The 14,871-nt window shown below is 44.3% G+C and overlaps 1 protein-coding gene across 13 annotated transcripts in view; it reads left to right on the top strand.

Moving 5' to 3' along the window:
• LOC117424501 (chromodomain-helicase-DNA-binding protein 9) overlaps positions 1-14,125 on the top strand; it is a 67,243-nt gene extending 53,118 nt beyond the window's left edge. For 6 of the 13 annotated variants that reach the window (XM_058992876.1, XM_058992887.1, XM_058992877.1 and 3 more), the window contains 14 exons: positions 130-247; positions 606-663; positions 911-959; positions 1,132-1,375; positions 2,578-2,783; positions 3,173-4,096; positions 4,471-4,634; positions 4,955-5,206; positions 5,990-6,161; positions 6,885-7,036; positions 7,485-7,709; positions 7,845-7,976; positions 8,177-8,281; positions 9,264-14,125. In XM_058992876.1, the coding sequence (XP_058848859.1) occupies positions 130-247; positions 606-663; positions 911-959; positions 1,132-1,375; positions 2,578-2,783; positions 3,173-4,096; positions 4,471-4,634; positions 4,955-5,206; positions 5,990-6,161; positions 6,885-7,036; positions 7,485-7,709; positions 7,845-7,976; positions 8,177-8,281; positions 9,264-10,169 (3,707 nt within the window). In that variant the 3' untranslated portion in view covers positions 10,170-14,125. The remainder of the gene's footprint in view (positions 1-129; positions 248-605; positions 664-910; positions 960-1,131; positions 1,376-2,577; positions 2,784-3,172; positions 4,097-4,470; positions 4,635-4,954; positions 5,207-5,989; positions 6,162-6,884; positions 7,037-7,484; positions 7,710-7,844; positions 7,977-8,176; positions 8,282-9,263) is intronic. The other 7 variants (XM_058992882.1, XM_058992890.1, XM_058992878.1 and 4 more) reach the window with 5 other exon arrangements.
• The last annotated feature ends 746 nt before the right edge of the window (positions 14,126-14,871 follow it).

Here is a 14,871-nt window from a genome sequence, read left to right as displayed (position 1 = left end):
GAGTAGTCTTTTCTAAGAGAGTTGAGATCTCCTGCACACACCACACCCCGTAGAGATTTGGCTTGCGTGCTGCAGACCACCGTGTTTCTCATGTTGTTAGAGTCCTGTGCTCTGCTGTTTTCCTTGCAGGTTATGAAAAGTATAGCACCATAAGAGGAGATCCAGCCCTGAGCTTTTTGGAGCGAGTGGGCAAGCCTGACGAGAAGGCAATCGCCGCGGAGCAGAGGGCAAACGACTACATGGATGGGTAGGTGTTAATGCCACCAGTGTTACATTCTTACCAGACCCAGGGGATGCATTAGGAGTTTATTTTGGGTTTCATAGTAATGCCTCAAAGCTGTCCTGTTTTATAATAACGTTGTAAACTGAGACTCCCATACATGTACTGACAAGCTTGGTTAAGAAAGGCTCTTCTGTTTTGTTTTGTTTGTTGTTGCGGACATGCCCAAATATTAAATAGCTTTTCTAAAATAATTATACAAAAACAATGAAAGAAGGGGGGGTTCCGTTAAAGAGATGTGTGTGTTACTGTATTTAGTTTGTTTGTTATTTAGTTAGTTTTTTTATTGACGCGTTTCTGAGATTTTCTATTCTTATTTTTCCAGAGATGGTGACGACCCTGAATACAAACCGGCTCCAGCGCTGCTTAAGGACGAGATGGAGGTAGTGTGTGCTGAGCTCGGGGTGTAGTGTGACTGCAGGGAAGAGAACACAAACAGAAGCACCGTTCTGTATTATTAGAACCTGTCCTTTTGAACTAGGCTTTTGTTTAAAATTGTAATTAAAAATAACTAAATAAATAAAATTGTTTATTGATATTGTATTGAATTCCCCCCAGTGCCTTTAACGGATATCCCCCTTGAGATATGTGTATGTAACTGCATCCTAAAGTCCAGTTGTCCTGTTTTAGGACGACGTCTCGTCCCCTGGAGAGCTGATCATTGCAGACGGTAATGGAGGTAAGCGCTTCATTTAATTATTTAGCATGGCAGCTACAGCCATAAATCACTAATATACCGTGGTGTGAACAGGAGGTTTCTAATTGCATCCTTGGAAAACTGACAAAAATTCACCAACTCCTGCAGCTCAGTGTATTGATTTGTGATTATTCGTTTTTTGGTTTTGTGACAGATGGGCAGATGATGATGATGATGGAAGGCGACACAATATATTGGCCCCCTCCCTCTGCCTTAACCACTCGCCTGCGTCGACTCATTACAGCCTACCAGCGCAACACCAAGAACAGGCAGGTCCGGCAGATCCGGCAGATCCGGCAGATCCAGCAGGTGTACCCAGTGCAGCCCAGCGCCCTGCCGCCTGCACACCAGGAGCTCATCAACCGCAAGATAGCAGCAAAGATAGAGCGGCAGCAAAGGTAGGCAGAGAAACCTCCCCAACCACCCTGGAATACTGGCACACAGGAGTGGAACTGTGCAGGGGCTTCGGGTTAATGTGTTACAGCAACATTTAAGGACTGGAAATCACTACTTATGAGCATTTAAACATTTTAATCAAGAACATTTTCCTTTAGGAAGCTTTTGGCTTCACACTGTGTGTGACCTGGCTCCCAAGTGACGCATCCAGTAAAGGCGCTCCACGTGAGTGCAGGATGCGGTCTATAGCCTGCAAGTCGCGAGTTCGAATCCAGGCTATTCCTTTGCCGATCGAGGACGGGAGCTCCCAAGGGGCGGCGCACAATTGGCCGAGCGTCGCCCGGGGGGAGGGAGGGTTAGGTCGGTCAGGGTGTCCTCGGCTCACCACGCACTAGCGACCCCTGTAGTCTGGCTGGGCGCCTGCGGGCTTGCCTGTAGCTGCCCGAGAGCTGCGTTGTCCTCCGACGCTGTAGCTCTTGGGTGGCTGCATGGTGAGTCTGCAGTGTGAAAAAGCGGTCGGTTTGACGGCACACGCTTCGGAGGACAGCGTGTGTTCATCTTCGCCCTCCCGAGTCAGCGCAGGGGTGGTAGCGGTGAGCCGACCGTAATAAATAATTGGCCATTCCAAATTGGGAGAAAATAATAAAAATAATTGGCAACGACTAAATTTAAAAAAAAAAAAAAAAAAAAAAAAAAAAAAAAAAAAAAAAAAAGGAAGTGTGTGTGACAGCAAGTTTTCAGTCTACATTACAATGCAGGAGGGAGTTCTGTAAACTGTAACACACATAACATGGAATGGGCCTTATTGGGTACTTGAGACCCTATATTGACATTTATTATTTGTAGCCTCAACTCTTTCAGCACAATGTAACTTTACAGAAAGACTACTGTAGGTTAACCACAGTACTCTCATTTTATAAGGCACCAGTTAGAAGACTAAACACAAATAGCACAGTCTCGTGACTATGGCTCCAGACCACAGTGTTAAAAGGGACTGTATGTATACACTGCTATTCAACATGTAAGCATAAACACATTGTCTTCACGTGTACATAGGCAATGCCTGGTCTGTCCATGCCAGTGTCCACGGAGGTCATACACCACATTAACAATGCACAGATGGTGGACAATCTATATATATTTTTAGTTGTGTATGCAGTTTTGAAAGAGCTTTCATTTTAATAAAATAATCTTGGCCTTCGAGATGGACCAGACGAGAAGAGGCAGATTTCTACAGAGTGGTGTCCACGTTCGGAGTGGTGTTCGACCCAGAGCAGGGCCGGTTCGACTGGACCAAGTTCCGCGCCATGGCCAGGCTGCACAAGAAGACGGACGAGAGCTTGCAGAAGTACCTGTGTGCTTTCTCAGCCATGTGCCGAAGGGTCTGCCGTCTGCCTCCCAAGGAAGGAGGTAAATCATCCCAGGGATTATTGTTCATTAACGGTAGCTTTAATCTGCAAGGGGAAAAAAAGTTACTGGCACCACGACCACATCTACACTCATTGTTTTGTTTTCTCCATATATTTATTTTGAGAAACACTTCTGCCCAAAACGTTTGTCTTCGAACCTTGAGAAACAACTTTTGTCATTGAATTTATGATTTTTTAGCATTTCTAAGTTTAGCAGTATTGAGTGTCTAAAAGCTATGGATTTAAAAAAAAAAAAAAATAATTAACCTTAATCTTAAAACAAAGAAGTGGCAAAAAAAAAAAAAAAACAACATTCATTCATCTGAATAAAAAAATCATTTTTCAGATACTTTTTTTTTTATTGTGTTCTATTCTGTTTCCCCTCTGAAGAATCTGCGGACCCGTCCATCTCTATCCAGGCGATCACGGAAGAGCGAGCCTCGCGCACGCTGTACCGCATCGAGCTCCTACGCAAGGTCAGGGAGCAGGTGCTGCGGCACCCCCAGCTCTACGAGCGGCTGCAGCTGTGCCACCCCAGCCAGGACCTGCCGGTGTGGTGGGAAACGGGCACGCACGACCGGGACCTTCTGATCGGCGCAGCCAAGCATGGAGTCAGCCGCACGGACTACCACATCCTCCGAGACCCCGAGCTGAGCTTCATGACGGCCCAGAGAAACTACAGCCAGAACAAAGGGGTGCAGTCCAGGACCCCCACTCCCCTCCTGCAGCAACAGCAGCAGCATCAGATGGGCCTGGCTGGGTCTCCCCTCACCCCGCAGCCCAGGTTACAGGACCCCAAGACAGGTCAGCCGGAGGACTCCCAACCAAAAGCGGAAAGGACTGACCAGCTCAAAGAGGAACCACACACGTCCGAGGAGGAAGGGTTTGGGTCAGCAGGGGAATCCAAGGTCAAACTGGAGCCTTGGAGCCCGCAGGGAGGCGCCTGTGTGTCCCTGGGTGCACTGGACAGCAAGGCAGAGGGAGAGAGACGCATGGTGGCAGCCAGGACTGAACCCCTAACTCCCAGCTCCGTGGTGAAGAAGCAGAAGCGCAGCAGCAAGAGGGGGCGAGGCGGAGGCGGGGTCGGGGAAGGGGAAGGGGGTGGGGGGTCAGACTCGGACTCTGACGGCTCGTCCTCCTCCTCGCGCTCCTCCTCTTCATCTTCATCATCCTCATGCTCTCGGTCTGGCTCCAGCTCCTCCTCCTCCTCTTCCTCCTCCTCCTCCTGCTCGTCAGGATCCTCCTCTTCGTCATCCTCCTCCTCTTCTTCCTCAGAAGACAGCGACAGCGACTCTGAGGACAGGAAGGAGAATGGTGAGTGACGACGCAATCTGCAAGATTTGTTTTTTTTTTTTTAATAAAGTAATCTGGAGCATTTAGCAAAGCTATATATCAGCAAGATATGTTAAGAACCAGGTAGTTTGTGTGTCAGTATAATGTGATTCGAACGGCCAGCGTACAAGACGAACAATTGGAGGAGTCGCTAGTCCGCTAAATTCAATAGTTAAGGCCAGCTTGGTATAATTAGAATGCTTTGAAGTTGAAAACTACCTCCATTTTGACTCTTCAGATGTTAAACAGGACCTAAGATGGTGTGGACTACTGAGTTACTGATTCATTTAAATGTCGAGAGTCAAGCTAAGGTTTGTGGTGTTTTTACTCTTTTAAAATGTCCAATGGTTCTCCAGTCGAAGTCACCCCTGTAGTGAAAGGTTTCGATGAAGACAGCGTGGCGTCGCTCAGCACTACCCACGACGAGACTCAGGACAGCTTCCTCACTGACAACGGGCCACCCAGCTCTGCCCACGTCTTTCAGGGCGGGTACATGCTCGCTGCCTCCTACTGGCCTAAGGTAACATTGCATCTGTTCAGTTCTGTATGGCTCGTTTTTATTGCTTCCCAGTGTGCTAAAATTAATGCCTTTTAATCCTAAAGTTTAAATGTTTAGGACAGGGGTGGCCAATGGTGGCCCTTCCATTCCTGGTCTTTGTTCCATCCCTGATTTAAATTGTTTAATTGAACCAGTGAAACTTCCACCCAGAACTTAAGTAGTTAACCTGTTAAACCTGGAGTGGAGTAGCCCTCCGGGAGTGTGGCTGGCCACACCTGCTTTAGGAAATGAAGTCTCAACACAGAGTGTCTTACGGTTTTGCTGATCCTTGCCCTCCCCAGGATCGGGGGATGATCAATCGTCTGGACAGTATTTGCCAGGCAGTGCTGAAAGGGAAATGGCCCACAGTCAGGAAGAGCTACGATGGCACTGCCGTGGCTTCCTTTTACACCACCAAGCTCCTGGACAGCCCAGGCGCAGACACAGGGCTCCAGGGGCACCCGGCTCCCCGGGACGAGCCGGCTCTGTCGTCTCCGATGTCAAAGGTGAAGAAGCATGTTCGAGAAAAGGAGTTTACAGTGAAAATCAATGACGTATGTTTATTTTTTTTATTCCTTTTAGGACCTGAATGCAAATTGCAGTGTGAGGCATGTTGTTTTTTCTGCAAATGGCTGCCTGCAGAATTTTTTTTTTTTTTCACACTACTTCCTTCTTGCCTTGGGATACTGTTTGGATCAGTTAAAAAAAAAAAACTGTCATCGTAGTTTTAAATTATTCACACTTTTTGGGAATAGGTTTTTCTTTTTCCTCTGAATTTTTTAAAATCTTGGCTGATTTAAAGATGCTTTCCTAATTGTTTTTTGTTTGATCGCTAACATTTTCAGAAAGAACTATGGGCTGTGTGGATACTCGTTGCTTTTATGTGTATTGAGAAGTCAGCATGCCCTTGCTCCTCATTGCAACAATACAGTCCACCTAAAAGCGTTAGCAAATATAACTTGTACTGCAGAAGTAAAAAAAATGCAGAACTGCACAGTGACATGCAGTAAAGTAACAGGAAATGCTCATTCCTCAGCTGCAGTTTCTCTGTTGTACATTGGGTCTGATAATAAAGTTACCAAAATAGCATTTATTTATTTATTTATTTATTTATTTATTTACTTACTTCTGTATTAATTTAAGAATGCTCCAAATGACATACAATTATGTAAAATAAAGAAAGTATAATAAAAAAATAACTGGGATAAGCTAGGATAAAAAAAAAAAAACTGCAACACAAAGGCTTCGTTATGTAAAGGGGGTAGCTGGAATGAGAGAGCTGGGGTACGAAGCTGTTTCCACGAGCGGCTCCTCTAGTAACCTCGCTCTTGCACCAGCAGGAAGGTGGCTTGAAGCTGACTTTCCAGAAGCAGGCCCCCCCCCAGAAGAGGCCTTTGGACAGCGAGGAGGGCCCTCTGGGGCAGCAGCAGTACTTGGCTCGCCTGCGGGAGCTGCAGAGCGCCTCAGACACCAGCCTGGCCGACTTTTCCAAGTCTCTGCCCGCTCCAGGTACGTCCGCTATCAAAGGGTCCGGGCTTGAGACTCGCATCAGCCTTGCTTAACGCCCCAGTCTTGGCTTCCAGAACCCCCCTCGTTTGGGTACTTTACTGAAGGAGTTTGAACAGGCCCCTGCTGAGTCTGCTCTGAATGAGCTGATCACACTAATTGCACCTGAGTCGGTAGTAATACGAGGAGGAACAATTTATTTAACATCAAACTCCTGGCTCTTGATTGTTTACATAATATGCTTATTTGAAGGCTCTGAACTCCAGGACTAGGTGCAGGGCTAGTGTGAAGCCCTGAAGGGTTGCGAATAGTTGTAGACTAGAGCAGTGGTCCTAGTGGCTACTTCATTCCAACTACTGAATCAAGCGTTCCAGAGCCTTGTTCCAGCCGTCTTTTATTGTTTAATTAAGCCTAGGTGTTCAATGCAGTGATTTAAGGACCTGGCTGGAACAACATCCTGGTTTGGAACTGACCGTATGGACCGAGGATTCATTATGGGTCACAGCATCACTGATATGAGATTTTCTTCCATAAGTGAGGGAAGAGCCTGATAATGAACTAGTGGCAGAGACTCAAGTTAGTTAAACAGACCTTACTGACGAGTGGAGGGAAATGTGATCAATAACTGTGACCCACTATAAATACAGTGTGTGTGTACGTATATTTTCTGTACAAATGCATGTTTGCTATGCGGTGCTAAACTTGCTCATTGTTTTGCATTAACAGCAGCAGCAGCAGCAACAGCAGCCTCTAGCCAGTTGAGACCAAATGGAGTGCTGGATGGCCAGCCTGCCGTGAAGAAGAGGAGAGGCAGACGGAAGAACGTAGAGGGCATGGACCTGCTCTTCATGACTAAGAACAAGCCAGCTCCCAACCATGTACGGCTCCTCTCCTCCAGCCCTGTTCACTCTGTCCCAGCATTCAGGGGCACATTCACAAAGCATTTACCCCGGTCCCAAGTCTGCACCAGCTTTCCAAAAAAAGGGTGTACATGTTTAAAGCTTTAAATAAACAACATGGGTGGGGTGTTTAAGAGCTCTTGCATGCACCTGTAGTGCTTTACAGCAGTTGCTAGTTCTCTAACATTACCGGTCAAAGCATATCATTGCGTTGCAGATTTTGTAAAGAGTAATTCAAGAACAATGGGTGGAAGTTGTGGTTTACCAGTAGTTGGTAAACCTGTTCCCCCTGTAAAGAATGTGTTGGATCACCCTGTTCCTATACCGCAAAGGAAAGGTCCATCAGTTGAAGATTTTGTGGCGTGCAGCCGTTTTTCTGTGTGTGCATGAGCAGTGTTCATACAGGGTGTGATGGTTTCTTTCACAGCTCAGCCCAGGTGGTGGCAGTGGCCCTAAGGACAGCTCCTGTGTGAACCCAGCACAGGTGCTCAGCCAGCCTCCAGGAGCGCTGGACACGGAGAGCAGAGTCCCGGTGATTAACCTGAAGGACGGGACGCGGCTCGCTGGGCATGATGCACCGAAAAAGAAGGATCTGGAGAAGTGGCTGAAGGACCACCCAGGATATGTAGCAGATGTGGGAGCATTCATTCCTGTGAGTTGGAAATAATTTTTTTTTGTTTGTTTTTTAAACAATAAACGAGCTGTCGGTGTAAAACCCAAATGCTGCCTCTTTTCTGTATATGGTGGTTTCATGTTTTTGTTTTGTTTTGGTTTGGTTTTTTTTCAGGGTAAAATGACATTTCAAGATGGCAGACCCAAACAGAAGAGGCATCGGTGTAGAAATCCCAACAAGATTGATGTGAACAGCCTGACTGGAGAGGAAAGGGTGCAGGTCATCAACCGGCGGAATGCGAGAAAGGTAGAGCCAGCGTCGCGCAGACCGTTTACATGAGGGAGCTGCATACTGAAACCTTGAAAATGTGTTGCAAAGGCACCGCATAGCTAAAGCTCAAACTGAAGCTTGATTTGCATGAATGCATGCATTGTATTTTTTCTTCTATCATCCAGTACCATCAGTAGCTATGCTAACGGGAGATTTGTTGTGTTTTCGCCCTGTAGGTGGGAGGAGCATTTGCTCCTCCACTGAAGGACCTGTGCAGATTCCTGCAAGAGAACCGGGAGTATGGAGTACCGCCTGAATGGGCAGAGGTAGTGAAGCATTCGGTAAGTAACCAGTCTTTTTAATGAGAGAGATAGATATTTCTTTTATGTGGGTGATGTTTTCTCAATTGATGTAAAGAAAATGACCTTCTTGAAAGCAATTGGAATTTCTCTAAAGGAAATAACATTTACTTTAAGTAAATGACATCTGCTTTACCCCACCAAAATGTACATTCATTTACAAAAAACACAAAGATTAGGCAATTGAAGAATGCGCTTCGTGTTTATAGCTCAGCCCTTACGGAGTTTCCTTCCTGTCCTCAACTGAAGAAAAAAAAAAAACATTGCAGGGGCCCCTGGTCTAGTTCACTGTACACAAAAGGTCTTTAATAAAATAAATGATATTCAATGGGCTATATCCTTGAATTCCCCTTTTTATCAAGAAAAGTTTTCAGAACTCCTCAGAACTTCCTTCAGCACTGTTTTGCATTGCTGTCATTTGTTCTCCATGCGTAACAAGCATGCTTCACTTAGACACAGCACACCATTTCTGAGGTTAGTGCTGCTGATTACCAGATAACACAAAAAAACCACAGAAAACCTTTTTTTTTTCTTTTTAACAGGGGTTATATATATATATATATATATATATATATATATATATATATATATATATATATATATATATTGCATTATTGATCTGTCTAACAAGAGGCTGTAATAAAGGGTCATGTCTGTAGGTAGTATCAGTGGATATACCTGGTTTCATCAGTTCTTTAGTTTTTAATTGGTTTACTTAAACCCTTCAATTTAAATGACCTGATGGTTTTGGGTTAATATATAAACCCTTATCGGGTTGAGCGGTTTCACAATGACTGTACTATTGTCTTTTCAAAGACCTGCCCAAAACTCAGCTATAGAGCTGGCAGATATTGATTTGACGTAATTTGTATTCTTGCTAATCCTTTGCCCTCCAACAAACCCAGCTACCAGCCAAGGATGGTGCAGTGCCGGTGCTAATACTTTGATATGCCTTCTGTTCCAGGGCTTCCTTCCAGAAAGCATGTTCGACCGCATTCTCACGGGACCGGTGGTTCGCCAGGAGGTGAGCAGACGAGGCCGGCGACCGAAGAGCGAGGTTTCCAAGGCGGTCGCTGGGAGCAGCGGCCCTGCGATGGCTGTCAACCCTCTGCTGACCAACGGCCTGCTCTCAGAGATGGACCTGTCCAGCCTGCAGGCCCTGCAGCAGAACCTCCAGAACCTCCAGTCCTTGCAGCTGACTGCCGGTCTGATGGGCCTGCCAGCCGGAGACGCCAACAACCTGGCCTCCATGTTTCCCATGATGCTCTCTGGCATGGCAGGGCTGCCCAACCTGCTGGGCATGAGCGGCCTGCTGGGCACATGCCCTGAAGGGCCTGGCTCTGAGGACAGGAAGGGAAGCAGCGCTGACCCCTCTGCAGCGGAAGCCAAGGGTGACAGGACAGAAGGTCCCCTGGCTGGCTCGGGAGAAGCCTCCATGACCAGCTCTCCTTCGACCTCCACTGCTGCACCACCAAGTGCTTCTGCTGTAGCCTCAGCAGCTGCAGCCTCAAACCACCCGCTGGCTCTTAACCCCTTGTTACTATCCAGTATGCTTTATCCAGGGATGCTACTCACACCAGGCCTTAATCTTCCTATTCCACCATTGTCTCAGTCTAATCTTTTCGACATGCAGCAGAGTACAAACAGTGACTCAAGCGCCGCGAAGGCCTCAGAAGGAGCGGTGCAGGAAACCCCGGGCGAACCTCAGGAAGAGGGGAGCGGAGAGAGCGAGCGGGGGCCTGTCGGTGTGGACCCCCAGAGGGACAACAGCACAGAAGAGGGCTCTGAGAAAGGGGCTTCTTCTTCATCGTCAGAGTCTGGAAGTTCATCATCTTCATCGGATGATTCGGACTCGAGTGACGAAGACTGAGCCGATGTGTGTGTGTGTGTGTGTGTGTGTGTGTGTGTGTGTGTATATATACTGTACTTTAAATTGTGATTTTTTTTCTTTGTACATAGCAACAAAAAAGTGTTTAAAAAAAAAAAAAAGAAAAGAAAGAGAAAACCCTATCTAGGGGTATCTGAAATGAAATTTCAGTAATTGTTCATAAGTACAATATTGTTTTGAAATACAGTTTGCATGTAAAACTTTATTAGATTTCTGAATTTGTGAACTTCTTATTACAGAAAGGTGTACAATTGCAACAAAAGAAGAAAAAAAAGAAAGGCATTATAATTTTAATTTTTGTTGGGGTTTAATTTTATTAAAGAGTACGCTCGGGATGAGCTGCACATTTAATATATTTGGAGTGAAAAAACAACAACTTTATACATATTTTGATTTATTTTGTAAATAGTTTTACAGCCTCCTTGACACTTCTAATTTACAGATCAAACTTTGGAAAATGCTGCAATAACTCGGGCAGCTATTGAGTGTCACAGAAACTGTAGAATCTCTGTGCTCCTCGCTGTCATTTCTTCAGATCCTCAATGATGGCTAGCATTTCTGATCGGAGGTCTTTGCTCTGGGACTCGCCCCGGTTCTGTTAGTGGCTTGGTTCTCTTTGTATCGCAGGATTTTCACATTGACTGCAATCTCCAGTCCGGTCCTGGACTGGGCAGTACAGACCGTGAGTCAGCATTATCCCCTCCCCCCCCCCAAAAAATGTTGTTACATAAACAGTAAATTTACTGAACTGAATCCAGTATATTTTACTGGATCAGAAAAGTTGTGCACATTTTATTTTTTCTTAAGAAATTGAATCTGAATTGCACTTTTAACCTCTACCCTTGATTAAACAGTCCCTAGTGTTTATCTCCATGCCCGCATTGTAAATTTTATATTAGAGAGCTAACTGCTCTATAGAGTTCCTGGTCAGATCTGAAATCAAGCCCCATGTGAACTGGAGCAATCCCCAAATCCCCTGCTCCGACCGGGAAGGCGGCTCAGGGTGCTGTCTAGTGTTGTAGTGCACTGCTGACGATATTTCAAATTCAGGTACAATAAAAAAAACATGTTTCCCAGTTAGCCAATTTAAACTGGCTTTGTTACCTCAGCTGAGCTACATTATAAAGTGTACAGCAGTTTCATTAATTGTTTGCAACTGAAAGGTTTAAAACCCCACAGTAATCCTGTGCAGTGCCGTGCTCATCTAGCAGATTGCTATTTGCTTGCCATGTTTTTCATTGTAAGTTGTTTGTTCTATGGTGGGCCTCCTCCTCCCTTCTAAATTACCCAAGAAGGAGCAAAGGCCTGCAAGCTATCATGTTGATATCTGCTTGGCTGCAGTTAGTTCTATTCCATAATGGTCTCGCGATCTAGGCTGGACACTGAAAAGTAGAGAAGATGAGTCTATGGCTTCACTGATATCCGTGCTATAAGCTGTGCCGAATGCGGAAATGAATTATGTTGCGTAATTAAGTATGCCATCATTAAACTGATCCCTGGGCTTGCTAGGCTGCAGTGGCATTAATATGAGAAACAAAATGCGTTGTTACAGCAAATGCAGACCACAAGGTGTTTTTCATTGTTTTTGTACACAGATTCAGCTAAAGTTAACAAAGTTAAGACAAATGCAGCGCAGAGCAAAAGCAGGTACAGTGACTGTGCCGATAGCTTAGAGATTTAAAAGATGATGATGATGAACTGGTACATTTAGAATTGAGAAGCTATCTGGGAGATTAGCGATGTTATTGTTTGCTTTAATATTACATCAAGAAAAGAACTGACCCAAGTTAAAGCATGGATCGCATTCAAAAGGCAGTATATTGTGTATCCTGTGTTCTGTGTGTGCCTCTGAGGTTGTGGAGAGTGCACAGTATATGTGGAGGAAACCTACACTATTACCTTGCTAAATATAACACAGGCCCTCCTTCATTATAAAATGGTATTATGTGATCTTCAGTGTCCATAAAACGGCAATTGCATTCAGAGTTCCTCTCCTAGTGACTGTGGAAAGTCTGCACTATTTCAGTTTGGCATAACAACACTAAAGCAACCAAAATGTATTGATCGGGCGTCTAAAATGTGTGTAGCGATTCTCTTCTGAATATCAAGGTAATTCATCCACAACTTCAGTATCAATCAGATATTGTAAGGTAAAACTGTCCAGAAACTAGGATGTAAGTAGGCAAGCAAAGGCGCTGCTGAATGCACACACTGAAACCTTGTTCCGCTTCACACGGCTTCTGGATAGTTTTGCCCTTTTAGTGTAATGATGACAAGTTTAAGTGTGCCGTTCAGTGGTGCTGAGTGGAGGAGGCGGTCTCATTGTTGTCAGCAGCCTCTCCCCTCGACTGTGCGTGTACTGATAGGTTGAATTTGCAGTCTGTGCAAAGCTTGTCTGGTGCAGTTTTAGATGGAGGATTGGAGGAAATACAGCGGAGGTAAAAATAAGGCTTTGAATTGGAAGCAGTGTGAGCCGTTCCAGGCAGCCTTGCGAGCTCAGTTACACGCGCACTAGACTTCACCCCTGGAGTGTGACTAATACGTTCAGCTCATAGCAGAACTAGGAATGGTCTTGAACTGCTACGCAATGGGAGTCATCCACAGAAAAGAGCAATTACAAAGAACGAGTGAACAAAGTGCGGAACTGAACAAGTGGCAGCAATTAAGCAAGAGGAAAAGGCTGTTTTTAAAGAGGGGAGTCTGATAGCGGAAACAGAAGCCCAGTCTAGACACCCACAGAACTGGCCATGTGCAGCGTTGTGCTACCTTGTCCTGGGGGGGGGGCTGTGTTACAGTGACCTTCTTAAGGCGCTTTATCAAAGGAATGAATCTTAATAAAGTTGTGTATCATATTAAAAAGATGCGATTCTTGCACAATTTGAGAGTCCACAGAATATAAATGATTGATCTGATATTATGAGTGTGAGCAGCCTGTAATCTTACACTTTGTTCTGCTTTGTTCACTACCACAAAGAGGTCATATTCAAGACAGAGGCTTAATGTTTTTTTTTTAATCCATTATAATAACATAAAACGTTTGTCTAAATTACTTTAAATGACTACTTATTGAGTAAGGTATTTGTCTATATGAATTAATTTTCTGCAGGAAAACCCGTTGTAAAAGTATAGCTACTGCGACATGCTCGCGTCCACTCGTGGGGAGGACAAAAGAAAAAAGCGAGATAAATTGGTATTTTGTATTCCTGTCTTTTTTTTTTTTCTTTTTTTTTATCGTCTAAAATGCCGTGGGCACTGTACGAAAGCAGCCTGGCTTTTCCTAATCTGGACCTTGGTGAGTTTGACACCTGCAAGAAAAAAAAAGAAAAATCTCAAAAACTGTCCCTTAACCCTATGATGATGTCCCTGTATGGCTAAAATCTTATTTATTTGTAAATTATGCAATCAAATGAGGATATTATATTCTGAATATGAAAATAACTTTTTTTTTATTATTATTATTTTTTTTTAGTGTGCTCGGACTACAGCAACAAACTACAAGTGCTGCACTGTTTAATATCAAGACTTAAAAAGTCCCCAATAATGGAGATCTATCAATTAAAACACACGGAATTGAAAGTGTATCAGCCAACCAATATGCAAATAGTCTTCTGTGTGCAGGTGTCGCAGCAAAACGGAAAATTTACACTAATAAACGACAAAGTTAAATCATTTAAATGGAAATAATTTATGTAAAGTAGTTGCTGGAGAAAATGAGCTGTTCTTGCCTTGTATTTGTATCCTTTGTTCCAAGCTTGATGATACCTTGAAAAGTCACTCAGAAGTCCAGTTTTCCTGTAGTCAAAATAATGCTTTCTGTAGTTGAGGAAAAGCTTCTTACAAAAAAAAGGCATTTGTAATTTATTGAATTACTTTCTATGAAGTTCTATAGAGCAAATGGAAGTTTAATTATTTTTATTAAACATATTCTTTTGACTATCCATGAAGTCTGTCTGTTTCCATTAAGTTTATTCGTATTTAACATATTGAATACAAGGTCATAAATACATGTGTACTTTTAAAGTGTTTTCTTACAACCTGCATCTGACAATTGCATCCAGAGTAAAACATCACATTCTTATGTTTTAAATCAACGGCTTCCTGCAATAAGACACTGAACAGAATTCTGGAATTCCATTCAATTGGAAGATCAGAGATTGGAATTAAAGAATGCAAGGGGCTAGATTAATGGAATTGAGAATTCTCTTAACTGGCAAGCCATTCAGTCCACCAGTTCCGAGGCACATCCGTATGAGACGTGCTGGAGGCCAGGTGACAATGGCCAATGAAAAGGGTGAGGGGGTCTTAATTTCACCAGAATTCTCCCATGCATAGAAACCATACCATGCTTGAATGAGCTTTGCTAATTTGAAGTACTACTGATTACCTGCAGTCTTTTCCTTCCTGCTAGGACCACCTTTGGAAATAGTGTGTCTCTTACGGTGAGTAAAGCATGCGTGTGAAATCCTGGTGAATCCCAAGGCTGGACAGACACGTTCATCACAGGACGGCAGAAAACAGACCCAAGCCGACGCAAAGCCTGCTCTGGAGTAGGTCACTTAGGACGGCTGTGTTTACACTACAAAACAAAACTGTCCTATGCAGCTTCAAAGCATGATTGAAAGAGGCTAGTGTAAACGGGATTATTCGTAGTCAGCTAAATTAAGCAAACTAAAACAACAACAAA

This window comes from Acipenser ruthenus, chromosome 19 (genome assembly GCF_902713425.1).
Source record: "Acipenser ruthenus chromosome 19, fAciRut3.2 maternal haplotype, whole genome shotgun sequence".
Classification (NCBI taxonomy): Eukaryota; Metazoa; Chordata; class Actinopteri; order Acipenseriformes; family Acipenseridae; genus Acipenser; species Acipenser ruthenus.
Note: the sequence above shows the minus strand (reverse complement) of the source record. Positions and strands in the feature narration are given on the sequence as shown.